At 38.2% G+C, this 23,301-nt stretch overlaps 1 protein-coding gene across 1 annotated transcript in view; it reads right to left on the bottom strand.

Annotated features, from left to right (window-relative positions):
* Positions 1-8,916: 8,916 nt before the first annotated feature.
* The window catches only part of CEP162 (centrosomal protein 162), an 89,458-nt gene continuing 75,073 nt past the window's right edge, over positions 8,917-23,301 (bottom strand). Inside the window, exons 25-26 of the mRNA XM_065888945.1 lie at positions 21,774-21,908; positions 8,917-9,334 (exon numbers count right to left, since the gene is read on the bottom strand). Of these exons, the coding sequence (XP_065745017.1) occupies positions 9,125-9,334; positions 21,774-21,908 (345 nt within the window). The 3' untranslated portion in view covers positions 8,917-9,124. The remainder of the gene's footprint in view (positions 9,335-21,773; positions 21,909-23,301) is intronic.

The raw sequence follows: 23,301 nt of genomic DNA, 5'->3' as shown, positions 1-23,301 counted from the left end.
ATGAGGGAGGTTTCTATAAAGGAAGTCTCTACATCTGGTATGAACCCTTTTTTTTTCTAAATAGACATTATAGCCCTATTCACTGCAGATTAAAACCCCTTCTCTCCAGAGTGTTGTGGCATCAGCTTACAAACTTGCCATTCTGGCTTTAAGTGTCCTCTTTATATGTTACCTGGGAATTTCTCTCTCCTTCATAGTTAGCCCTATATTATTTTTGTTGTTGTTGTATTTTATCCAGCATTACTAAAAGTTTTACTTAAAAGAGATCCAAATCAGCTCAATTCACCATGTTTTCCAGAACTGAAAGCTTCAGTTCTAGAGTATCAGTTTGATTTTTCTTAAAAATAGGTGCCAGTGTATTTCTCTGGTGAACATCTTTATACTGTCATCTATTTTCCCATAATTTCCTCTATTTTCTTTAATATATTAAAGGTAATTATTGTATAGTCTTTATTTTTAACTCTTTACATCATCTGTGGGTTTGCATGTATTGTCTAATGTTTCTTATTCTCATATTATCAATCATGCAGTCTTGACACTTTTCATGTCTAGAAATTTTTTATTACTTGGCAGATATTGTGAGTGAAAAATCCATTGATGCTACATATGTTATCTTCCATGAGAGAAATTCCCCTGCCCCTTCCTGTTAGGCAGACAGAATGAGGGGCTATCATCTCACTCCAGTGAGGCATTGAGGTGGGTCAGGACTGAATTGCTTTTTCTTAAAATAGTTTTGGGGTATACTTGGCAAAATAATTTTTAACACTTTTAAAGTATACAATTTAATACATTTGACCTAAGTGTTTCTCCAAGAAACCATCACCACAGTCAAGACAATGAACACACCCATCACCCACAAAAGTTTTCTCCTGCCCTTTTGTAATCCCTCCCTCCCCATCTCTTCCCCTGGAACCACTGATCTGCTTTCTATCACCGTATATTGGTTTGCATTTTCAAGATACTTGTATGAATGGATTCATGCAGTATCTATTCTATTTTGTCTGACTTCTTTCATTCAGCATAATTATTTTGAGATTCATCCATGTTGTGTGTATTAATAGTTTATTATTTTTTTGCTGAGTAGTGTTTAGTGCTGAGTTATTGCTGAGTAGTTCATTGTGAGTAGTGTTTAGACCCTACTTGTTTAAACCCTAATTTGTTTATCCATTTACTTGTTGATGGATCTTTGGGTTATTTACAATCTTGGCTACTATAAATAAAACTGCAATGAATATTTGGTTACAATTCTTCGTATGGACATATGCTTTTATTTTCTAAAGCACCTAGAAGAGGAATGTCTGGGTCGTATGGTAGATAGGTGTTTACCTTTTTTTTTTTTTTCGGTAAGGTGTTTACATTTTTAAAGAAACTGCTTAATGGTTTTCTAAAATAAGTGTATTACTGTAAATTCCTTACAGTGTATATGAATTCTTATTGCTCTACTTCCTTGCCAATGCTATGTAAGGTCAGTCTTTTTAATTTTATTCATTCTAGCATGTGTGTAGTAGTATCTCATTGTGGTTTTCAATTGCATTTCACTAATGATTAATGGCATTCAGCATCTTTTCATATGCTTATTATCCATCTGGATATCTTTGTGAGGTGTGTTTTCAAGTCTGGCTCATTGTCATATTGGGGAGTTTGCTTTATTATTGAGTTTTGGGAGTCCTTTATTCTGGATATAAATTCTTTATCAGATATACGATCTGCAAATAGTTTCTATGGCTTGTCTTTTCATTTGCTTAACAATGTTTTTGAAGAGTTTTGAAGACTGTCTTCATTTTGATAAAGTTCAGTATATCAATTTCTCTTTTAAATGGACCATACTTTTGGTATTATAGCAAAGAAATATTTGCCAAACCCAAGTCATAAATGTTTAATCTGATGTGTTTTTTTTTCTAGAAGTTTTACAGTTTTAGATTTTCTATTTAGATCTATAATCCATTTTGAGTTAATTTTTGTGTATGCTGTGAGGTATGGAGCAAAGTTCATTTTTTTTTGCATATGAATATCTAATTCTTCCAGCACTATTTGTTGAAGAGATCCTTTCTCCACTGATTTGCCTTTGCACCGTTATTGAAAATCAGTTGTCCGTATATGTGTTGGTTTAGTTCTGGACATTCTATTCTGTTCCATTATTTTATTTGCCAGTTTTACACTAATATCATACTTCTAGATTACTGTAGCTTCAAAAAGTCTTAAAATCAGATAGTGTAAGTCCTCCAACTTCATTTTTCTTATTCAAAGTTGTTCTGGGTACTTGGGATCCTTTGCATTTTTATATGAATTTTAGAATCAGTTTTTAAATTCACTTCCTTACATCCTGTTCTGCCAAAATTCCACCCATTTCTTTGGCCATCTCTTTTCCAGAAAAGGCTCTCCAGATCCCAGGTGAAAGGAATTTCTCTTTCTTCTGTGCTCCATTCACACTTCATAATACTTTTATTGCATTTATTCATATTTGGCTAGATGTACTTTTCTGATCTTTCCTGCCATATAGTAAACCTTTCAAGATCAGGAATCTTGACTTTGTTCCCTTTGTCTGCTGAAAAAACTAGTTTTATACGTTGCAGGTGTAAGCCCTGCATTAACAGATGTCTGCAGAAAACATCTAGCTCATTTCCTGCATATTGTCAAGGAATCCAACAAATTTAGAATTGCTTATTCTATTGTTTATCTCCAAGATGGCTCTTTCTTTATCATTTCTATTACTACTACTGCACTTTCAAAGAAGAATGGGATAATTATTTTCCAAATATCAAAACATAGTATAATTGACTTGTGGTGCTAACTACATGCAGCTGTGTCTTAACAATCTACTTATTGTTCACATACTCCCTCACTCATTGAACTTTTGGGAAAATGTTTATCCTTAATGATATCTTTGGCTGTCAGGGCAGCAGTACCTCAACTCAGACCTACTGTATTTCTAATAGTTCCCTCCAACCCTACTCTAGCCCTCCACTGGGGGAACAGCAGTTATGCCCTCTAAAAGCTTATTATTTCTCAGGAAGAGTTTCTGTATGAAGTATAATCATGTCCTTCTTATGCGGACATTCAACCCAGAGATCCGGCAGCAGGGGAAAATGTTTAGCCTGCTTTTTGTAGAGACTAAACTGTTCCATACTTATTAGGAACAAGTACAATGAGGAAATTGTTTTAGCACCTAACAAATTAGCGGCATAACTGTATGATCGCGGAAATCAGCTTTCCCATCACGCTCAGGCCTTATGTTGATGTGTCACTTACCTTGGGTAATGTTTTCTCCAGTGAGCAATGTAAGGTTCAAGACACTTAAGAATGGCTTTTTGTTTTCTTCTTTAGTCTTTCCACATTCGTTACATCTGGTGAGATCATATGGATCCTGTTTATATGCCGCCCAGCACTAATCATTTTTTAAAGGATCACATGTTTAAAAGGCTAGCAGACAATTAGTTGGAAGATAGAAATCCTCTTAGAGTTTTGTCCTAAAGTAAAATCTTGGTTAGTGGCTAAAGAAAATTCACATTAAAATCTTAAATACAGTAATATAAAAATTTTTTTAAATGCTGAACTATTGGTTGATTCCATTAAACACTATAGCAGTTAAGCCTGTTTCTGTGGCAGCCTTAAAATGATTCCCTCTTTATCAGAGTCCTTGAGAGGCCCCTGCCATCATTGTCAATATCATCAATCATCATCATTAAGGAACTGATTCCTCTAGGAGATTCTAGGAAAATAAAGAGATGGGTAGGGGATGTATGTGTGTGATTGTGTGCATATGTAATGAGAACAGTGATCAGACATTAGATGCAGGATACAAGTTCCATTTAGAGAAGATTTGATCATGAAATCCTGATATGGATGTGAACAAAGGAAGTGGTGGGAGTGAGATGGCCAGTGGAAAGGAGGAGGAAGTGAGCAGAGGTGGGAGTATAGGTGGCTCGGTTAGAAGATCTGCACATTGATGTGAATGAGGGGAGTATGGTGGGCAAAATAATGCCCCTCCCTCCTCCACAAGGTGGCCAGCTGTGAAAATGTTCCTGTACATGGCAAAAGGGACTACAGATATTTTAGGACAAAAATCTAAGAGGATTTATACCTTCTAATAAATTGTCTATTAGCCTTTTAAACACGTGATCCTTTAAAAAAAGATCAGTGTTCGGCTGCAAATAAACAGAAGTCATATAATCTCACCAGGTGTAACGAATGTGGAAAGACTAAGGGAGAAAAACAAAAAAGCCATTCCTAAGTGTCTCAACCCTTACATTGCTCACAAGAGGAAACATTACCCAAGGTGAGCGTCACATCAACATAATACCTGAGTGTGATGGGAAAAGAGGATCCTGAGAGGAGGCCATGGGAAGAGTAGCCTGGATTATCCAGGTGGGCCCAAGTTAATCACATGGGTCCTTAAAAGAGAACACTTCCCAGCTGCTTTTAGAGTCAGAAGGGGATGTAACCGCAGAAGAACGTTCAGAGAGATGCAAGCTTGCTGGCGGTGAAGATGAAGCGGAGAGCAAAAGCCGAGGGATACGGGTGGGCTCTGGAAACTGGAAACGGCAAGGAAACATTCTCTCCTAGAGCCTCCAGAAGAAACGCACCCTGCTTTCAGCCCGGTGAGAACTGTGTTGGACCTCTGACCTCCAGAACTGTAAGGTGATAAATCTGTGCTGGTTTAAGCCATTAAGTTTGTGGAAATTTATTACAGTAGTACAAATAGTAGTAACATAGGGAGGATTTGTGTAAGAGATTAGAAGTCTGCTGGAGCGGGAGGCTGGGGTAAGGATTCTGATATTTACACCTAAAAAACAACAGAGTGAAGTGGGAAGGGGAAATGCTCAAGCAGAGCGGGCAGTGCTGTTTGGCGGACTATTTGGAGTGAGGAGAACACTGGAGCAGAGGAATCAATTAAACCTCTACCAGAAAAATAAGGAGTAAAATGGTGACAGGGCTTCAGTGGTGGTGGACATGGGAATGGAAAAGGACATTGATATAAGCATTATTCTGAAGAAATTGGCTACAGGTTTGATGACTCCATGTTGGGAAAAGTTACTCAATGTATGGACTGAATGTTTGTGTCCCCTCAAAATTCATCTGTTGAAACCTATTCCCCAATGTGATGGTATTAAGAGGCGGGGGCTCTGGGAGGAAATTAGGTTTCAATGCGGCTGTGAGAGTAGAGCCCTCCCGAATGGGATTAGTGCCCTCATAAAGGTCCCAAGAGATCTTGCTTCTCTCTCCTCTCTGCCAGGTGAGAATACAATGAGGAGACAGCCAGGAAGCAAACCCTCACCCAGATACCTTGATTTCAGACTTCTCAGCCTCCAGAATTCCTTGTCTAAGCCACCCAATCTATGGTAATTTTTTTTTTTTTTTTTTTTTTTTTTTATGCGTTACGCGGGCCTCTCACTGTTGTGGCCTCTCCCGTTGCGGAGGACAGGCTCCGGACGCGCAGGCTCAGCGGCCATGGCTCACGGGCCCAGCCGCTCCGCGGCATGTGGGATCTTCCCAGACCGGGGCACGAACCCGTGTCCCCTGCATCGGCAGGCGGACTCTCAACCACTGCGCCACCAGGGAAGCCCCAATCTATGGTAATTTGTTACAGCATCCCAGATTGACGAAAAGGGTCAAGAATGCCTTAGAGTTTGGAACTCATTGGAGAATGCTGCAACTCAGGGGAGTGGGCAGCTGGTTTCAAACATGCAGACTTTAATTATGAGAACAGTGGGTAATTCTGGCAGGAATTAGGAACAGGGGCTGGCACTCAGGAGAAATGAAAGGTAGGGATCAGACCCAATGTTACCCTGCTGGTAGTGGTGGCTGTACCATGAGTATGAGAGTAGATGTGATCTCTGGGGATTGGAGGGAGCAGAGGGTTGTATGTAGGTGGAGGTGAAAGGACAAGAGAAGGTGATAAATCTATTAAGCCCCTGCTATGTATGAGGGACTAGGCTGCTATGAAGGCTCTGACCCCAAGCCAGGGGAGTGAGCACCTGCCTGATCTTATTAGGGTTCCTTGCACGTGGCCTTGATAATGAGCAAGACAGGTAAGACATGGGCATGCAAATATCTTTGATCGCTGACACTGCCTGGAGGCAGTGGGAGAAAAAACCAAGATGCTTCATTCCACTCAGGCTTCTCCAATGAGCAGGCTCAATTTAACCCTTTTGTCAACAGTCCTTCTCTAATGACTTCACTTTTGCCTGCCTCACAAATCCTTCCCCCAAGTACCTTCTAGATCCTTCTCCAAGGAGTTAACACAGACCACGTACAGTTCTATGATCTGTCCTCTGCATCAGGACTTTCTCATTGTAATATCAATACCCTAAGGTGGGGACCATTGGCAGGCCACCAGGAGTTCAAGAGCGGGCCAAGCTCACTGAGACTAGCTCCACTGGACCAGACTCCTGCCGTGTTCCTGCCTCTTCGCTTTTGTGCTCCAAGGATGCACACCTGGTACAATTATCGCACCCCCCCCACCCCCGTTTTTTGTCCCCTTTTCCACAAAGTCTCGTCTCTTGTTACTGAATTTACTAACAACCCATTTTATTCTACTAGTGGAACTTGGTGCCTCTCCCCCTTTCCTCTGAGATTAATACTGCCCTTCAAACTGACTTCTTACAACAATCCTAGAGAGTAGGTGTTGGTGGGAAAAAATTTTTCCCCGTTTGCACTATTTAAGTAGTGGTGATGGAAGCTTTCAGCAAACCTGGAGAGAAAACTGGGCTTACTTTGGTTTAGAGGGAAGGAAATAGGTTAATTTATGCTAGGAACTAATCCCTTACCAAGCTGGACAGGTGCTGAGAAGGAATACATGTGCTTTTCATTAAAGACTCTTCGATAGAAACTGAAAAAGGCTATAATTAACAGGTTCAAATACTAAAGTAGGATTTTCCGTAACTTGGATTAGAAAACTTTCAAACTTCACTCTTCCAACCATTGCTAAGGGGCTCTTCAAAGTAGGAGGCCATTGAATAGTTATGTAACTACAAAGTGTCCAATTCCAAGTAAGTTTACCTGTTATATAACATGCCTGCAGATATTAGACCTACCCAGTTAGAGCCCTTAGGAAGTATGAGTGGGAAAGAGGAATAGATGTTTCCATCTTCTTGGCATTTAGTCACAAATTTAGGATTTTTCTAATATAGAATGGGACCCTAATACTAAAGCCTGGATTTCTGAGGGTTGATGGGTAGATACTAGTTATGGAACGCTGTGGGCTCACAATAGATCCAATCAGAAATCTCTGCACAAAAGCAGCAGTGAGAGCAGCAACCATGTATCTTCACCAGGTTCCTGAAGGGAAGGCCTGTGGATGCAGGTGTCCTACGACATTGTGAGGGAGATGGAAGTGGTAGAAGAGGACTGATAATTTCTGGAGTCTGAATCTTCATAAAAGCTTTCCTTTTCAAGATGGCCTAAATGTGTCCACCTTCTGTGTTCTCATCCTAGACCCTCAGTGCAATAACTAAGGGATGGGGTATGGTCCCCAAGGTTTCTAGTTGTAACTAATAGTTCTGATAGTACGTATGGACCTTTACTCTGTAAGTAAAATTGAAGCTGTGCCATGTGCACAGCTTATTCCAAATTGGAATATGGAGTCCTCATCAATATAGGATGTACTTTCTCTGTAAGTGATAATCTAATGTCTGTACTCCTTGTGTTTCAGAATCAGCTGTGTTTGTGCTTAGAATGAATGGCCCATGGATAGTCAAAAAAACAAATGGGGGCGGGGTGTAGTTATAAATCAGCAGGTTTGCAAATAAAAAAATCGACAAAAGCACACTCAAATAATAACCAAAATAGTTTATAACTTAAAATTCTTTCACATAAAAAACAACAAACTATAATTAATGCTTTCTACCCTCTTAGGAAAAGGACATTAAAAATTCTGGACATTAATTGCATTCCTTTAATTTCCACATTTCACATTTGCTACCTATAATTTCACTAAGATTTATTTCAACTGTCCTTTATAAAGCATTTCATTTTGTAATGATTATTCTAGAACTGCACTTGCTGGCATGTAGTTACTGAGCACTTGGAATGTGCTGGTCCAAACTGTGATGTGCTATAAATGGAAAACTTGCCAGATTTGGGGGACTTAGTATGAAAAAAAGAATGTAAGAACCCAATTTTTATATTGTTATTTTAGATATATTACATAAATTACCAAAATTAACTTCATTTGTTTCTTTTTATTTTTTTAAATGTGGCTACTAGAAAATTTAAAATTACATGTGGCTCACACGATCCTTCCACTGGACAGCACTGGGCCAGAACATTTGAAAACAAAGTAGCTACAGCTTTAACTTACCAGTTATCTTATATGCCCACTATCTTCTTTTGGAAATGAAATTGTAAAACAAAAGAATAATCTGGCTACCTTTATGCATGCTTTTAATTTTTTCTAGTGAACATATATTTACTTTTTAAATGAAGTAAAAATGTTATATTCTGTTCACAACCTTAAAGTTACAAAAAAGGGACTGACATTTAAGACATGTAGCATGAAAGATTAAAACAGTGAATATATCAAATTCCCCTATTACTTGTGAAATATATTTTGCACTTTTGTATCAGGTGCAAAATGAGGCACCTAGAGGTAGGAGTGGAAATCTGGGAGAACACGAGAGTTCACTCCCTATCTACTTGTAGAGAAGTTACAACTCTCATCAGAATGATCACGGAAGCGCCACTGCTCTAGTGCCTGTCCGAGCCTCTGTGCTCACATTCCTCTCTGTGTCTCTGTGGGAAAGAGGAGCTGTCCTTCTGGCCAGGAATTAAGAATACACACTTAGTCAATGACGGTAAAGTATTTGCAACTTCGTTTTCTTTGCATATCTAGCACGAAAGTGAGACCTTTTGCAATAAATCTCACTAGTTCTAGTCACCTGACAAAAAGGGACTTGTCCATAAATTATTTAAAATGTGACTAGTTAATGATTTTCAGTAAAATACACCATTAATGCTGCTCTTTTTTTTCCCTCCTAATTGGTAAAGGGTACTTTATTTTGAAATGTTGCTTTTGTGTTCTGGCAACATACTGTTAACACTTTTTTCAAAAGCCTCCTTCTGACGGAGACCCCATCCACCGTCCATCTTCAGGCCTTTCTGTGAGGTCACATGAATATGCGAGTTTCTAGTAATACTCTGGTGCCTTCACTTCTTCTGCCAAAGCAACTGGCATGACCAACCCCTGCCGGTGCAGCTCTCGGAGAACATCCAAAATCGAGTCTAACTCCGTGCGGAACTTGTCCAGCTCACGATTCTTCAACTGTGCAAGTCTTTTCCATTTCTCAATTTCTTTGTTTTGCTCAGTTTCTACTACTTGGTGTGTCTGCTGTATTATCTGCAAATTAAAAAATGCCAAATTACTTCTAGAGTTCATAGTGTGGGTGAAGAACCTCTAATAGCCTCAAAGAGCTCAAGTGGGACGATGCTGATGACGGTAAACCTGTGACCTATATATCAGAGGGGAGGGAGGCAGAGGGAGGGGAGCATTACCTAATGGGCCCCGCTGGGTCAATAAACAGGCTTGTAAGTGAAGAGTAAGTGGGAATTTTAATATCTAATTCTGATAGGGAGTTATGGAGTTTAGTCTTTTTCTTTTAAGCCATGGTGGGGGGAGGGGGGAAGGGTACCATTTAAAGCATCCAATACCTTGGAATGAATCCAAACATCCCCAAAATGCTGTTTTTGTTTTTTTTTAAGAATTTTTTTTTAAATTTAATTTTTGGCTGTATTGGGTCTTTGTTGCTGTGCGCAGGCTTTCTCTAGTTGTGGCATGTGGGCTCAGTAGTTGTGGCTTGCAGGCTTTAGAGCACAGGCTCAGTAGTTGTGGCGCATGGGCTTAGTTGCTCCGCGGCATGTGGGATCTTCCTGGACCAGGGCTCGAACCCATGTCCCCTGAATTGGCAGGTGGATTCTTAACCACTGCGCCACCAGCTAAGTCCCTAAAATGCTGTTCTTAAGAACAGTACTTGGGATGCAATCAAGACAGTTTTAATGCAACACGTGTCATTAATGAACCATACATTGTAGCAGCAGGAATTATATAGGATAAAAGCACATACATCTATCATGTGCCAGGCTTGGCTTTAAGCATTTTACATATGTTAACATTTAATCTTGCCAACACACTAGGAGATATTCTACATATTCATCCCCATTTAACAGGTAGGGAAAGAGAGGCACAAATCAACAAAAAATTAATCTGCCCTAGATTCACACAGAACCCGTTGCAGGCAGAGTCACGATTCACACCCAGGCAGGGTGGCCCCAGAGTCCCTGCTCTTAACTACCACACTAGACTGCCTTGCTTATGTGGGTCAATTTTTTTCAACTGTGAAATGAGTGTACCTTGTCCAGTAGCTTACAATACTGTTCTTATAATTTCAAAATATGTCATCATAAGGGAATCATTAGTCACAGGCACTTCAAACCACAGAAAGCTATAGACATACAAAAACAGTTAGGGCAACAAAGCCAATAATGTTGCCAAACATTACACCCGCTGAACCTCTGCAATAAAATTTTTTTTTAATTTATTTATTTTTGGTTGCATTGGGTCTTTGTTGCCGCGTGGTGTGTGGGCTTCTCACTGTGGTGGCTTCTAGTTGTGGCACGCGGGCTCAGTAGTTGTGGCGCACAGGCTTAGTTGCTCCACAGCATGTGGGATCTTCCCAGACCAGGGCTCGAACCCATGTCCCCTGCATTGGCAGGCAGATTCTTAACCACTGTGCCATCAGGGAAGCCCAATAAAATTTTCATTTATAATTCTGCCTGGCTACAGAGTAGCTTCATAATTCTAAAATGAAAGAATTTCAGAAGTACTGTATAAACACATGCTTGAGTTAAGCGGAATACAAAATGCTGTATGAATTTTCAATTCTAAGTTTTAAACTCTGAAAATTTTGGATGTCTATTATATATTGAAATTCGGCATTTAACCATAACTAACATAACACTGTATAAGTTTAAGGTATACAGTGTAGTGACATGACATATGTAAAGGCTGTGAAATGACTACCACATTAAGTTTAGTTAACATCTGTCACCTCACGTAAGTTTCAAAATCTTGTACTGGAAGTTTTAACCTTCTGACCACCTTCCCCCAATTCCCCCAATTCCCCCGCACCCTGCCTCTGGCAACTGCCAATCTGATCTTTGTTTCAGCGTGTTTGGGGTTGTTTAGAGTACACATGTAAGATTACATAGAATCTGTATTTCTCTGTCTGACTTAACATAAAGCCCTCAAGGTCCATCCATGTTGTTACGAGTGGCAGGGTTTCTTTTCTTTTTTTTTTTTTTATGGCTGAATACCATTCCATTGTATGTATATATAATATGTCACATTTTCTTTACCCATTCACCCACTGATGGACACTTAACATTATTTCCATGTCTTGGCTGATGTAAATAATGCTTCAATGAGCACTGGCTGCACCAATTTACAGTCCCACCAACAGTGCACATGGGTTCCTTTTTCTCCACATCCTCACCAATACTTGTTACTTCTGTGTTTTTGATAATAGCCATTCTTTTTGATATAGCTCACTGTGGGTTTGACTTGCATTTCCCTAATGATTAGTGATCTTGAACACCTTTTGATGTAGCTGTTGGCCATTTAAATATCTTCTTTGTAATAACGTCTATTCAGGTCCTTTGCCCATTTTTAAATTTTTTTTTTTGCTCTTGAGTTGTGTGAGTCCCTTGAATATTTTGGATATTAGCTCCTTATCAGATGTGTGGTTTACAAATATCTTCTCCCACTTCATAGGTTGCCTTTTCATCATGTTAATTATTTCTTTGGTTGTGCAGGCTTTTTTAGTTTGATGTAGTCCCATTTGTTTATTGTTTATTTCACTGCTTGTGTTTCAGGTGTCATATCCACAAAGGATCTATGCCAAGACATGTCAGGGAATGTTCCCCCTATATTTTATTCTAGGAATTTTATGGTTTCTGGTCTTACTTAAGTCTCTAATCCATTTAGGATTAATATTTGTGTGTGGTGTAAGGTAAGGGTCTAGTTTCAGTCTTTTGCATGTGAATATCAAATTTTCCCACAACCATTTATAGAAGAAACTGTCTTTTGTCCAAAGAGTATTCTTGGCTCCCTTATCAAATATGTATGCATGGATTTATTTCTGGGTTCTTGATTTGATTCCATTGGTCTACGTGTCTATTTTTAATGCCAGGACCATACTGTTTTGATTACTACAGTTATATATTTGTATAATATAGTTTGAAATTAGGAAATGAGATGCTTCCAGCTTTGTTCTTCTTTCTTAGGATTACTTTGGCTATTTGTGGTCTTTTGTGGTTCCATACAAATTTCAGATTGTTTTTTCTATTACTGTAAAAAATGCCATTGGAATCTTGACAGGGATTGTAGTGAATCTATAGATGGCTTTGGACATTTTAACAATATCAATTCTTCTAATCCATGAACATTGAATACCTTTCTATTTGTGTCTTCTTCAATTTCCTTTATCAATGTCTTATAGTTATCACTGCACAGATCTTTTATCTCCTTAGATAAATTTATTTCCAAGTATTTTATTGTTTTTGATATTATTGTAAATAGAATTGTTTTATTTTTCAGATAATTTGTTGCTAGTATATAGAAACATTACTGATTTTTGTATACTGATTTTGGTATCCTGCAACTTTACTGAATTTGTTGACCAGCGGTTTTTAGGTGGAGTCTTTAGGATTTTCTATATATAAAATAATGTCATTCACAGAGACAATTTTATTTCACCCTTTCCAATTCTGATGCCTTTATTTTTCTTGACTGATTGCTCTGGCTAAGGCTTCTAGTACTATGCTGAATAAAAGTGGTGAGAGTGAGCATTCTTTTCTTGTTCCTGATCTTAGCAGAAAAGCTTCCAGTCTCTCTCCACTAAGTATGATGTTAGCTGTGGTCTTGTTATCTATGGACTTTATTATGTTGAGGTACATTCATTTTATACCTAATCTGTTAAGACTTTTATTTTTTATCATGAATGAGTGTTTAATATTGTCAAATGTTCTTTCTACACTGATTGAGATAATCATATGATTTTTATCTTTCAGTTAATGTGGTGTATCACATTTATTGATCTGCATATGCTAAAGCATCCCAGGAATGAATCTCACTTGATCATGGTGTATGATCCTTTTAATGTGCTGTTGAATTTGGTTTGCTAATTTTTTTTTTAAAACAAGGAATATATGCCTTTTGGGAAATAACTATATCCTGATACAGTCATCTTCTATACACTGACAGTGGTAATACTGGTAGTATAAGTATGCCTTGGTGTAGGTGGGTCATGAAGGCTTCCCCTTATATTCACTATAATAGAACTCAGAGCTGAGAGCAGCTTCCAAATAGAAAGGAAAAACACAGGTTTAAAAAGTCCCTTTCACAAGTGCTACAAGCATTAAATTTGTTCTGTAATTTCAATTCTGAAAAAACCCACAAAACCAAAAAACATTACCCTGTAGCTTCTTACAAGCATCTGTACTGTTAATCTAGGAAGTAAGTCTCTCCAGAAGATGCAAAGGTTTCACTATATGTGCTGCTAGAGCAGCCTTTTGACTTCACTGTTCCTTTTTTATTTTTTTAACTTTATTGGAGTATAGTTGATTTACAATGTTGTGTTAGTTTCAGGTGTACAGCAAAGTGATTCATTTATATATTTATACATATATTCTTTTCTTTTCAGATTCTTTTCCCATATAGGTTATTACAGAATATTGAGTAGCGTTCCCTGTGCTTTACAGTAGGTCCTTGTTGTTATCTATTTTATATATAGTAGTGTATATATGTTAATCCCAAACTCCTAATTTATCCCTCCCCAACACATTTCCCCTTTGGTAACCATAAGTTTGTTTTTTGAAATCTGTGAGTCTGTTTCTGTTTTGTAAGTAAGTTCATTTGTATCATTTTTTTAAAAAATTAGATTCCACATGAGTGATATATGATATTTGTCTTTGACTCATTTCACTTAGTCTGATAATTTCTAGGTCCATCCATGTTGTTACAAATGGTATTATTTTGTTCTTTTTTACGGCTAAGTAATATTCTACTATATATATATATATATATATATATATATATATGCCATGACTTCTTTATCCATTCTGCTGTCAGTGGAGATTAAGGTTGCTTCCATGTCTTGGCTATTGTAAATAGTGCTGCTATGAACACTGGGCTGCATGTATCTTTTCAAATTAGTTTCCTCTGGATATATGCCCAGCAGTGGGATTGCTGGGTCATTATGATAACTCTATTTTTAGTTTTTTAAGGAACCTCCATACTGTTCTTCAGAGTGGTTGTACCAATTTACATTCCCACCAACCGTGTAGGAAGGTCCTGTCCCCTTTTCTCCACACCCTCCCCAGCATTTATTGTTCATAGACTTTTTGATGATGGCCTTTCTGACTGGTGTGAGGTGATACCTCATGGTGGTTTTGATTGGCATTTCTCATGTTGAGCATATTTTCATGTGGTTTTTGGCCATCTGTATGTCTTCTTTGTCTATTTAGATCTTCTGTCCATTTTTTTTTATCGGGTTGTTGTTTTTTTTTTTTTATATAGACCTGCATAACCTGTTTGTATATTTTGGAGATTAATCCCTTGCCAGTCACTTCGTTTGCAAATATTTTCTCCCATTCTGTGGGTTGTCTTTTTGTTTAGTTTATGGTTTCCTTGGCTGTGCAAAAGCTTTTAAGTTTAATTAGGTCCTATTTGTTTACATTTGTTTTTATTTCCATTATTCTAGGAGACAGATTCAAAAAGGCATTGCTGCAATTCATGTCAAAGAGTGTTCTGCCTATGTTTTCCTCTAAGAGGTTTATAGTATCTGGTCTTTAATTCATTTTGAGTTTATTTTTGTATATGGTGTTAGAGAATGGTCTAATTTCATTCTTTTACATGTAGCTGTCCAGTTTTCCCAGCACCACTTATTGAAGAGACTTTCTTTTCTCCATTGTATATTCTTGCCTCTGTTGTCATAGATTAATTGACCACATGTGTGTGGGCTTATTTCTGGGCTCTCCATCCTGTTCCATTGATCTATGTCTGTTTTTGTGCCAGTACCACATTGTTTTGATGACTGTGGCTTTGTTGTATAGTCTGAAGTCAGGGAGCATGATTCCTCTAGCTCTGTTCTTCTTTCTCAAGATTGTTTTGGGTATTTGAGGTCTTTTGTGTTTCCATACAAATTTTAAAAGTTTTCATTCTAGTTCTGTGAAAAACGCATTTTGATAATGCGTTTATTTGACAGGGATTGCAATGAATCTGTAGATTACCTTGGGTAGTATAGTTGTTTTGACAGTATTGATTCTTCCAATCCAAGAACATGGTATATCTTTCCAACGGGTTTAGTCATCTTCAATTTCTTTTGTAGACTTTTGGTTTGCAGTTACTATGAGGTTTTGATATTGCAGTCTATATATATACAAGATTGTTTTAAGTTGCTGGTCTCTTAATTGCAAATACATTTCTAATATCCTGAATTTGTACTCTCCTCTTCTCAACAACTGCTGGTTCTGATATCATATTTGTGTGTGGATGATTTCCTACCTTTACTTATATTTGCCTTTACTGGTGAGCTTTCCCATTCGTAATTTTCTTGTTTCTAGTTGGGGCCTTTTCTTTTCTGCCTAGATAAGTTCCTTTAGTATTTGTTGTAAAGCTGGTTTGGTGGTGCTGAATTCTCTTAGCTTTTGCTTGTCTGTAAAGCTTTTGATTTCTCCGTTGATTCTAAATGAGAGCCCTGCTGGGTAGAGTATTCTTGGTTGTAGGTTTCTCCCTTTCATCACTTTAAATATATAGTGCCACTCCCGGGCTTCCCTGGTGGCGCAGTGGTTGGGAGTCCGCCTGCCGATGCAGGGGACACGGGTTCGTGCCCTGGTCCGGGAGGATCCCACATGCCTGGGCCCATGAGCCATGGCTGCTGGGCCTGTGTGTCCGGAGCCTGTGCTCCGCGGCGGGAGAAGCCACAGCAGTGGGAGGCCGGTGTACCGCAAAAAAAAAAAAACAAAAAAACAACAACAACAACAACAAATATATATATATAGTGCCACTCCCTTGTGGCCTGCAGAGTTTCTGCTGAAAAATCAGCTGATAACCTTATGGGAGTTCCCTTGTATGTTATTTGTTGCTTTTCCCTTGTTGCTTTTAATAATTTTTCATTGTCTTTAATTTTTGTCAGTTTGATTAATATGTGTATTGGTGTGTTCCTCCTTGGGCATGTCCTGCATGGGACTCTACTGTACTTCCTGGACTTGAGTGTTTCCTTTCTCATGTTAGGGAAGTTTTTGGCTATAATCTCTTTGAATATTTTCTCAGGCCCTTTCTCTCTCTCCTCCTTCTGAGACCCCTATAATGCAAATGTTGGTGTGTTTAATGTTGTGCCAGAGGTCTCTGACACTGTCCTCATTTCTTTTCATTCTTCTTTCTTTATTCTGTTCCACAGCAGTGATTTCCACCATCCTGTCTTCCAGCTCACTTATTTGTTCTTCTCCCTCATTTATTCTGCTATTGATTCCTACTAGTGTATTTTTTCATTTCACTTATTGTACTGTTCATCTGTTTGTTCTTTAAATCTTCTAGCTCTTTGTTAAACATTTCTTGTATCAGTCTGTGCCACCATTCTTTTTCTGAGATCTTGGATCATGTTTACTATCATTACTCTGAATTCTTTTTCAGGTAGATTGCCTATCTCCACTTCACTTAGTTGTTCTTGTGAGTTATCTTGTTCCTTTGTCTGGAACATATTTCTCTGTCATCTCATTTTGCATAACTTTCTGTGTTTATGGTCTCCTTTCTGCAGGTTGCAGGATCGTAGTTCCTCTTGCTTTGGGTGTCTACCCCTGGTGGGTGAGGCTGGTCCAGGGGCTTGTTGTGCAGGCTTCCTGGTGGGAGGGACTGGTGACTGCCTACTTGTGGGTGGAGCTCAATCTTGTCCCTCTGGTGGGCAGGGCCACGTCAAGTTGTTTGTTTAGAGGTGGCTGTGAGCTCAGTATGGCTTTAGGCAGCCTGTCTGCTGATGGGTGGGGCTAAGCTCCTATCTGCTGTTTTTTTTGCCCTGAGGTATTTCAGCACTGGAGCCTGCAGGCTGTGGCCTGTTGGCTAGGGCCAGGAATTGGTGCCAAAATGGCAACCCCTGGGATAGCTCATGCTGATCAGTGTTCCTGGGGCCTCTGCCACCAGTGTCCTTGCCCCCCAATGAGCCACAGCCAACCCTCGCCTCCCCAGGAGACCCTACAAGACCCACAGGTAGGTCTAGCCCAGGATTCTATGGAGTTACTGCTTTGTGCTGGGAAAACTTGTGTGCACCCTCCAAGAGTGGAGTCTGTTTCCCCGAGTCCTGTGGAGCTCCCACAGTCACGTCCCACTGGCCTTCAAAGCCAAATGCTCTGGGGGTTCCTCCTCCCAATGCCAGACCCTCAGGCTTGGGAGACTGATGTGGGGCTCAGAACTCTCACTCCTGTGGGAGAACCTCTGTGATAATAATTATCGTGGGGCTCAGAACTCTCACCCCTGTGGGAGAACCTCTGTGATGATAATTATCTTCCAGTTTGTGGGTTATCCACTTGGTATGTATGGGATTTTATTATGTCATGAAAGTGTCCCTCCTCCTGTCTCATTGTGGCTTCTTCTTTGTCTTTGAATATAAAAACATCTTTATGATAAGTTCCAGTCTTTTTTGTTGATGGTTGTTCAGCAGTTAGTTATGATTTTGGTGTTTTCATGAGAGGAAGTGAGCTCAAGTCCTTCTACTCTGCCACCTTGTCCAGAATTTGAGGGGCTGTCTTTAGTTTGGATGCTTGCTGCCTCTTTCCTCAGTGCATGCTGGCCATTATCCCCTTGATATGGGGTGCGCATGCACGGCCCCTTGCGTGCTTCTTGGACAGTGGGGGCAGCCCTTGGTGCCTGCTCAGGGGTCCCCAACGGGTGGCTGCAGCCCGTGCACTCCCAGGACAGGGGGCAGTGCTTGGTGCCTGCTTGCGGGTCTCTATTTTTTTTGTTTGTTTTTGAGAATTGTTGCATCTATATTCATCAGGGAAATTGGTCTATTGTTTTATTTTCTTGTAGTGTCCTTATCTGGCTTTGTTATCAAGGTAATGCTGGCCTGTAAAATAAGTTTGAGAGTATTCCTTCCTCTTCTACTTTTTGGAAGTTTGAGAAGGACTGACATTAATTCTTTAAAAATTTGATAGAATTTACCAGTGAAGCCATCTGTTCCTGGAATTTTCTTTGTTGGGAGACTTTTGATTACTGATACCATCTCCTTACTAGCATGCTCTTTTCAGAATTTTCTATTTCTTAATGGTTCAGTCTTAATAGATGGTACATTTCTAGCAATTTATCAATTTCCTCTAAGTTGTTCAGTTTGTGGGCATTTTTTTTTTTTTTGGCGGTACGCGGGCTTCTCACTGTTCTGGCCTCTCCCATTGCGGAGCACAGGCTCCGGACGCGCAGGCTCAGCTGCCATGGCTCACGGGCCCAGCCGCTCCGTGGCATGTGGGATCTTCCCGGACCAGGGCACGGACCCATGTCCCCTACATCGGCAGGCAGACTCTCAACCACTGCACCACCAGGGAAGCCCGGCATTTAATTTTTATAGTAGTCTCCTATGATCTGTTGTACTTCCGTGGTATTATTTGTAATGTACCCTCTTTCATTTATAATTTTGAGTTCTCTCCCTTTTTCTTTCCTCAGTCTAGGTAAAGGTTTGTCAATTTTGTTCATCTTTTAATACAACCAACTCTTTGTTCTGTTAATCTTTTCTATTTGTTCTTTATTTCTGCTCTAATCTTTACTTCCTTCCTTCTTTTAACTTTGGGCTTAGTTTGTTCTTTTTCTAGTCCCTTGAGGTATAAAGTTAGGTTTTAAAATTTGATACCTTTTTTCTTGAAACATGCATTTATTTCTATAACCTTCCATCTTAGAAATGCTTTTGCTGCACTGCATTAGTTCTGGTATGTTGTGTTTCACGTTTCATTTATCTCAAGATACTTTTTTTTTTCTTTCAATTTCTTCTCTGGTCCATTGTTTATTTAGGAGTGTGTTGTTTAGTTTCTATGTATATGTCACATTTCCAGTTTTCCTCCTGTTGATATTTAGTTTTACATCATTTAGGTCAGAAAAGATACTTGCTATATTTCAGTCTTCTTAAGTTTACCAATAATTGTTTTGTGGCCTAACATGTGATCTATCCTAGAAAGTGTTCCTTGTGTGCTTGATAAGAATGTATATTCTGCTGTTGTTGGGGGGGGTATTGTATATATCTGTTAGATCCATTTCTTCTATAGTATCACTCAAACCCTGCTGTTTCCTTATTGATTTTCTGGATGAAATATCCATTGTTGAGAGTGGGATATTAAAGTCCCCAACTATTACTGTATTGCTGTTTGTTTCTACTTTTAGTTCTGTTAGTGTTTGTTTTATATATTTAGGTGATCTGATGTAGAATGCATAAATATTTACATGTTATATCTTACTGATGGATTGAGCCCTCTATCATTATATAATTACCTTCACTGTCTCTTTTGGTGATTTTTAGCTTAAACTCTATTTTATCTGATATAGCTACAGCTACTCCCGCTTTCTTTTGGTTACCATTTGCTTGAAATATCTTTTTCCATCTCTTCATTCTCAGTCTACGTGTGTTTTTAAAGCTAAAGTGTGTCTCTTGTAGGTAGCATATTGTTTGGATCTTGTTCATCCATTCGGCAATTCTACTGTTTTGAATGAAAAATTTAATCCATTTAAATTAAAGAGAATTATTGATAGATAAGAATTTACTATTGTTATTTTGTTGTTTTCTGTCTTGTAGATCCTTGCTTCTTATATTTCCAGTCTACTTTTGTGAATTAATGATTTGTTGTGGTATGCTTTGACTCCTTTAGCATAATCTTTTGGATAACTATTACAGGATTTTTTCCTTTGTGGTTAATGTGAGGCCTACATAAAATGTGATATATTTATAACATCCTATTTTAAGTTGATAAAAACTTCAATAGCATACTAAACTTGACACTTTTACTGCTTCCCTCCTCAATTTTAGGTTATTGATGTTACAATTTACATATTTTAATACTGTGTGCAATAACTAATGTAGTTATGGTTATTTTTAATACATTTGTTTTTTCAACTTTTATACTAGAATTGTAAGAGAATTATTCACCACCATTACAATATTACAGAATCTGACTTTGACTATATATTTAGCATTACCAGTGAGTTTTTCAACTACATTCATATATTTTTATGATGTTAATTAGCACCTTTTAATTTCCATTTGATGAATTCCCTTTAGGAGTTTTGTAAGGCAGGTCTAGTGGTAATGAACTCCCTGACGATTTTTAATTTGTTTCTGAAGGAGAGCTTTGCCAGCTATAGTATTCTTGATTGACAGTCTTTTCTTTCAGTATTTTGAATGTATCAATCCATTGTCTCCTCACCTGCAAGCGCTCCACTGAGAAATCTACATATCCTCTAATGGGGGTTCCCTTGTATGTGACATATTGCTTTTCTGTTGCTGTTTTAAAAATTTTCTTTGTCTTTGGCTTGTTTCTTGATGTAGGCATTTATTGCAATTATCTTCCCTCTCAGGACTGATTTGCTGCATCCTATAAATTTTGGTATGCTGTGTTTCCATTTTCAATTTTCTCAAGATATTTTAAAATTTATCTTTTGATTTCTTCTTTAACCCGTGGGTTGTTTAGCAGCATGTGATTTAACTCCACATATTTGTGAAGTTTCTAGTTTTCTTCTTGCAACTGATTCTCAGTTTCATTCCACTGTGGTCAGGGAAGATGCTTGATGATTGATTTTAATCTCTTAAATTTATTAAGACTTGTTTTGTGGACTAATATATGATCGATCCTGGAGAATTTTACATGTGTGCTTGAGAAGAATGTGTGCTTGAAAATGTATTTTGTTCCTTTTGGATACTATATATTATATATGTTATAAAGTCCATCTCGTCTAACATATTGTTTAGGTCATAAGGGTGGAGCCCTAGTTAGACTGGATTAGTGTCCTCATAAGAAGAGGCATTAGAGAGCTCTTTCTCTCTCTGCTCCCCCTCTCCACCCCACAGAGCACACATGGAGTAAAAAGTCCATCTGCAAGTCAGAAAGAGCTCTCACCAGAAACTGAACCAGTTGGAAACCTTGATTGTAAACTTTTAGCCTCCAGAGCTGTGAGAAGGTTTCTGTTTTTTAAGCCACTCAGTTTATGATATTTTGTTGTGGCAGTCCAAGCAGACTAACACTGTTCAAGCAAAGCTAAATATCAAGACCAAGGCTAGTGCCTAAAAACACATCAAGCCCTTCTGCCCATTTTAATTTCTATTAACTTATCTGTTTGTAGCTACATGTAGTAACCCCAATGTTACTGGTGCTAGGCAAATAAGATTTTAAGTGATTGCATTTTAATATAAGCCTGTTTCTTACTAACATTTATTGAAATGACTTAAATATGGAACACGGTTCCCAAGAGCCCTGTTCCCAAGGTAAAATGCCTAACTTTCAGGCATCCATCAACAATAAAGAACAGAATACAAAAGTTGTTACTCTATTTCTGTAGATATAAGGCAAACCAATCTTCAGGTATTTAAGAATTGAAGTCTTATTTTCTCTTAAAAGCTATACATTTATTTTTAATAAAATCAATATACAATAGAAATACTTTAAGTAATTTGCTAGGGATGACAAAACGATAGCAAACGGGAGGTACTTAAATGTGAAGAACTGTACAAATATGTAAAAGTGATTTACTACTTCACCTGTTGAAGCTCCTGCTCTCTTTGCTCATGTCTCATTTCCATCTGTTTAATTTTCTTTTCTAAGACCATGAAATGTTTCATCTCTGGTGTATGGTTTTCTTTGGCTTCTCTCAATTCTTCCAAGAGTTTTGTAATCTAAAATTGAGATATGAAATAAATGGGAAATTATGATAACAAGGAAATAATTCATTTTTAACAGGCAGTCATAAGAAGTAAGAACAGTCACTGCATATTCTTTGTATAAAATTTCTCTAGATAAGAGGCTTTTTGTTAACATCAAAGGTATCTGGAGTTGTTAAAATAATAGCTTTCATTCCCTTGGTCCAGAAAGTAAAGGCTCATCCTTGTTCTGAAGTGACCTCACATTCCAAAAGGTTCCAGATGATTGGACCACTTTCTCCCTTCCAGGTATGCCAGGCTGGTTGTGGTGCAGAAAATGAAGTTGGGCACTTTCTTTGATGTATTCAGCCTTGTTACAAAGTATTTGTTAATAGTGTGATTACTGCTGGGATTAAATAATGCATTTAAACCACCCAATACACAGAAAGAGTTCAATAAATATGGATCCTCTTTTGTCAACTCCCTATAATTCTATTTGTAATTATCTTCTGGTTCATATCACTTTGTCACTTATAATAATTCATTCCACATGTGAATGTATGCATATAAAACAGAGATAAGGAAGTACTGAACTCTTTCTGTGCTGGCTGTCTCTTAGGTCATCTGAGGATGCAGAGATGAAAGACACAGTCCCTGTCCTCATGGAGATGACAGTCTAGTGCAGTACCTCCTTTTCATATCATGACCCAGAGAAAATGGTAAAACTTTTATGGCACCAGGGAGTGAAATGGAGGTGACATGAGGGATCTTCACATTGGACTTCATTAAAAAAATTAATTGTATTTTATTTATACCATAAAATTATGATAACTTTGCCAACTGTTAATATCAAAAGGCAAAATAATTAACAAGCAAATGAAAATGGATTAAATTAACAATTCAATTATGCTTTACATGGGAACACCCAAGTACTTAATAACACTAATACAAAAAACAAAAAAAAAAGAACCCATATACTCTTCTGAAGTTTAAAAAATGTGAAAATACAAGCAAATTAAATCAGAGGCAAATCTAAATATTTTAAGTGTGGGACATCCTTGATATCATCAGTGACCAAAGAAATAAGCAGACCTTAATTAGGATGATTTGCAGAAAGGCTGGGGAGATGCCATACATACCATGCTGTGGTGATGGGTGCTGGACAACAAAATCTTGTATGTCAAAACTATGATTGCTAAAAACTGTAAAACAAAAAACCAAACAAAACCAACACCCCCCCCCCGAAACAAAACAAAAAAAAAGATACTGAACTAAGCAAGTTGTCAGAGGCATTGTCATACTAGTAATGGTCAAATATCACTTCATCTTCTATAAACTTTTTAATAATTGAAAAATGACTGAGTTTGTCATTAGACGACCTTTCCAGCCATCATCATCTTGTGACCACAGGTAACCCATTCCAGGTCCA

The sequence above is a fragment of the Phocoena phocoena genome, chromosome 12 (assembly GCF_963924675.1).
Source record: "Phocoena phocoena chromosome 12, mPhoPho1.1, whole genome shotgun sequence".
In the NCBI taxonomy this organism is placed as follows: domain Eukaryota; kingdom Metazoa; phylum Chordata; class Mammalia; order Artiodactyla; family Phocoenidae; genus Phocoena; species Phocoena phocoena.
Note: the sequence above shows the minus strand (reverse complement) of the source record. Positions and strands in the feature narration are given on the sequence as shown.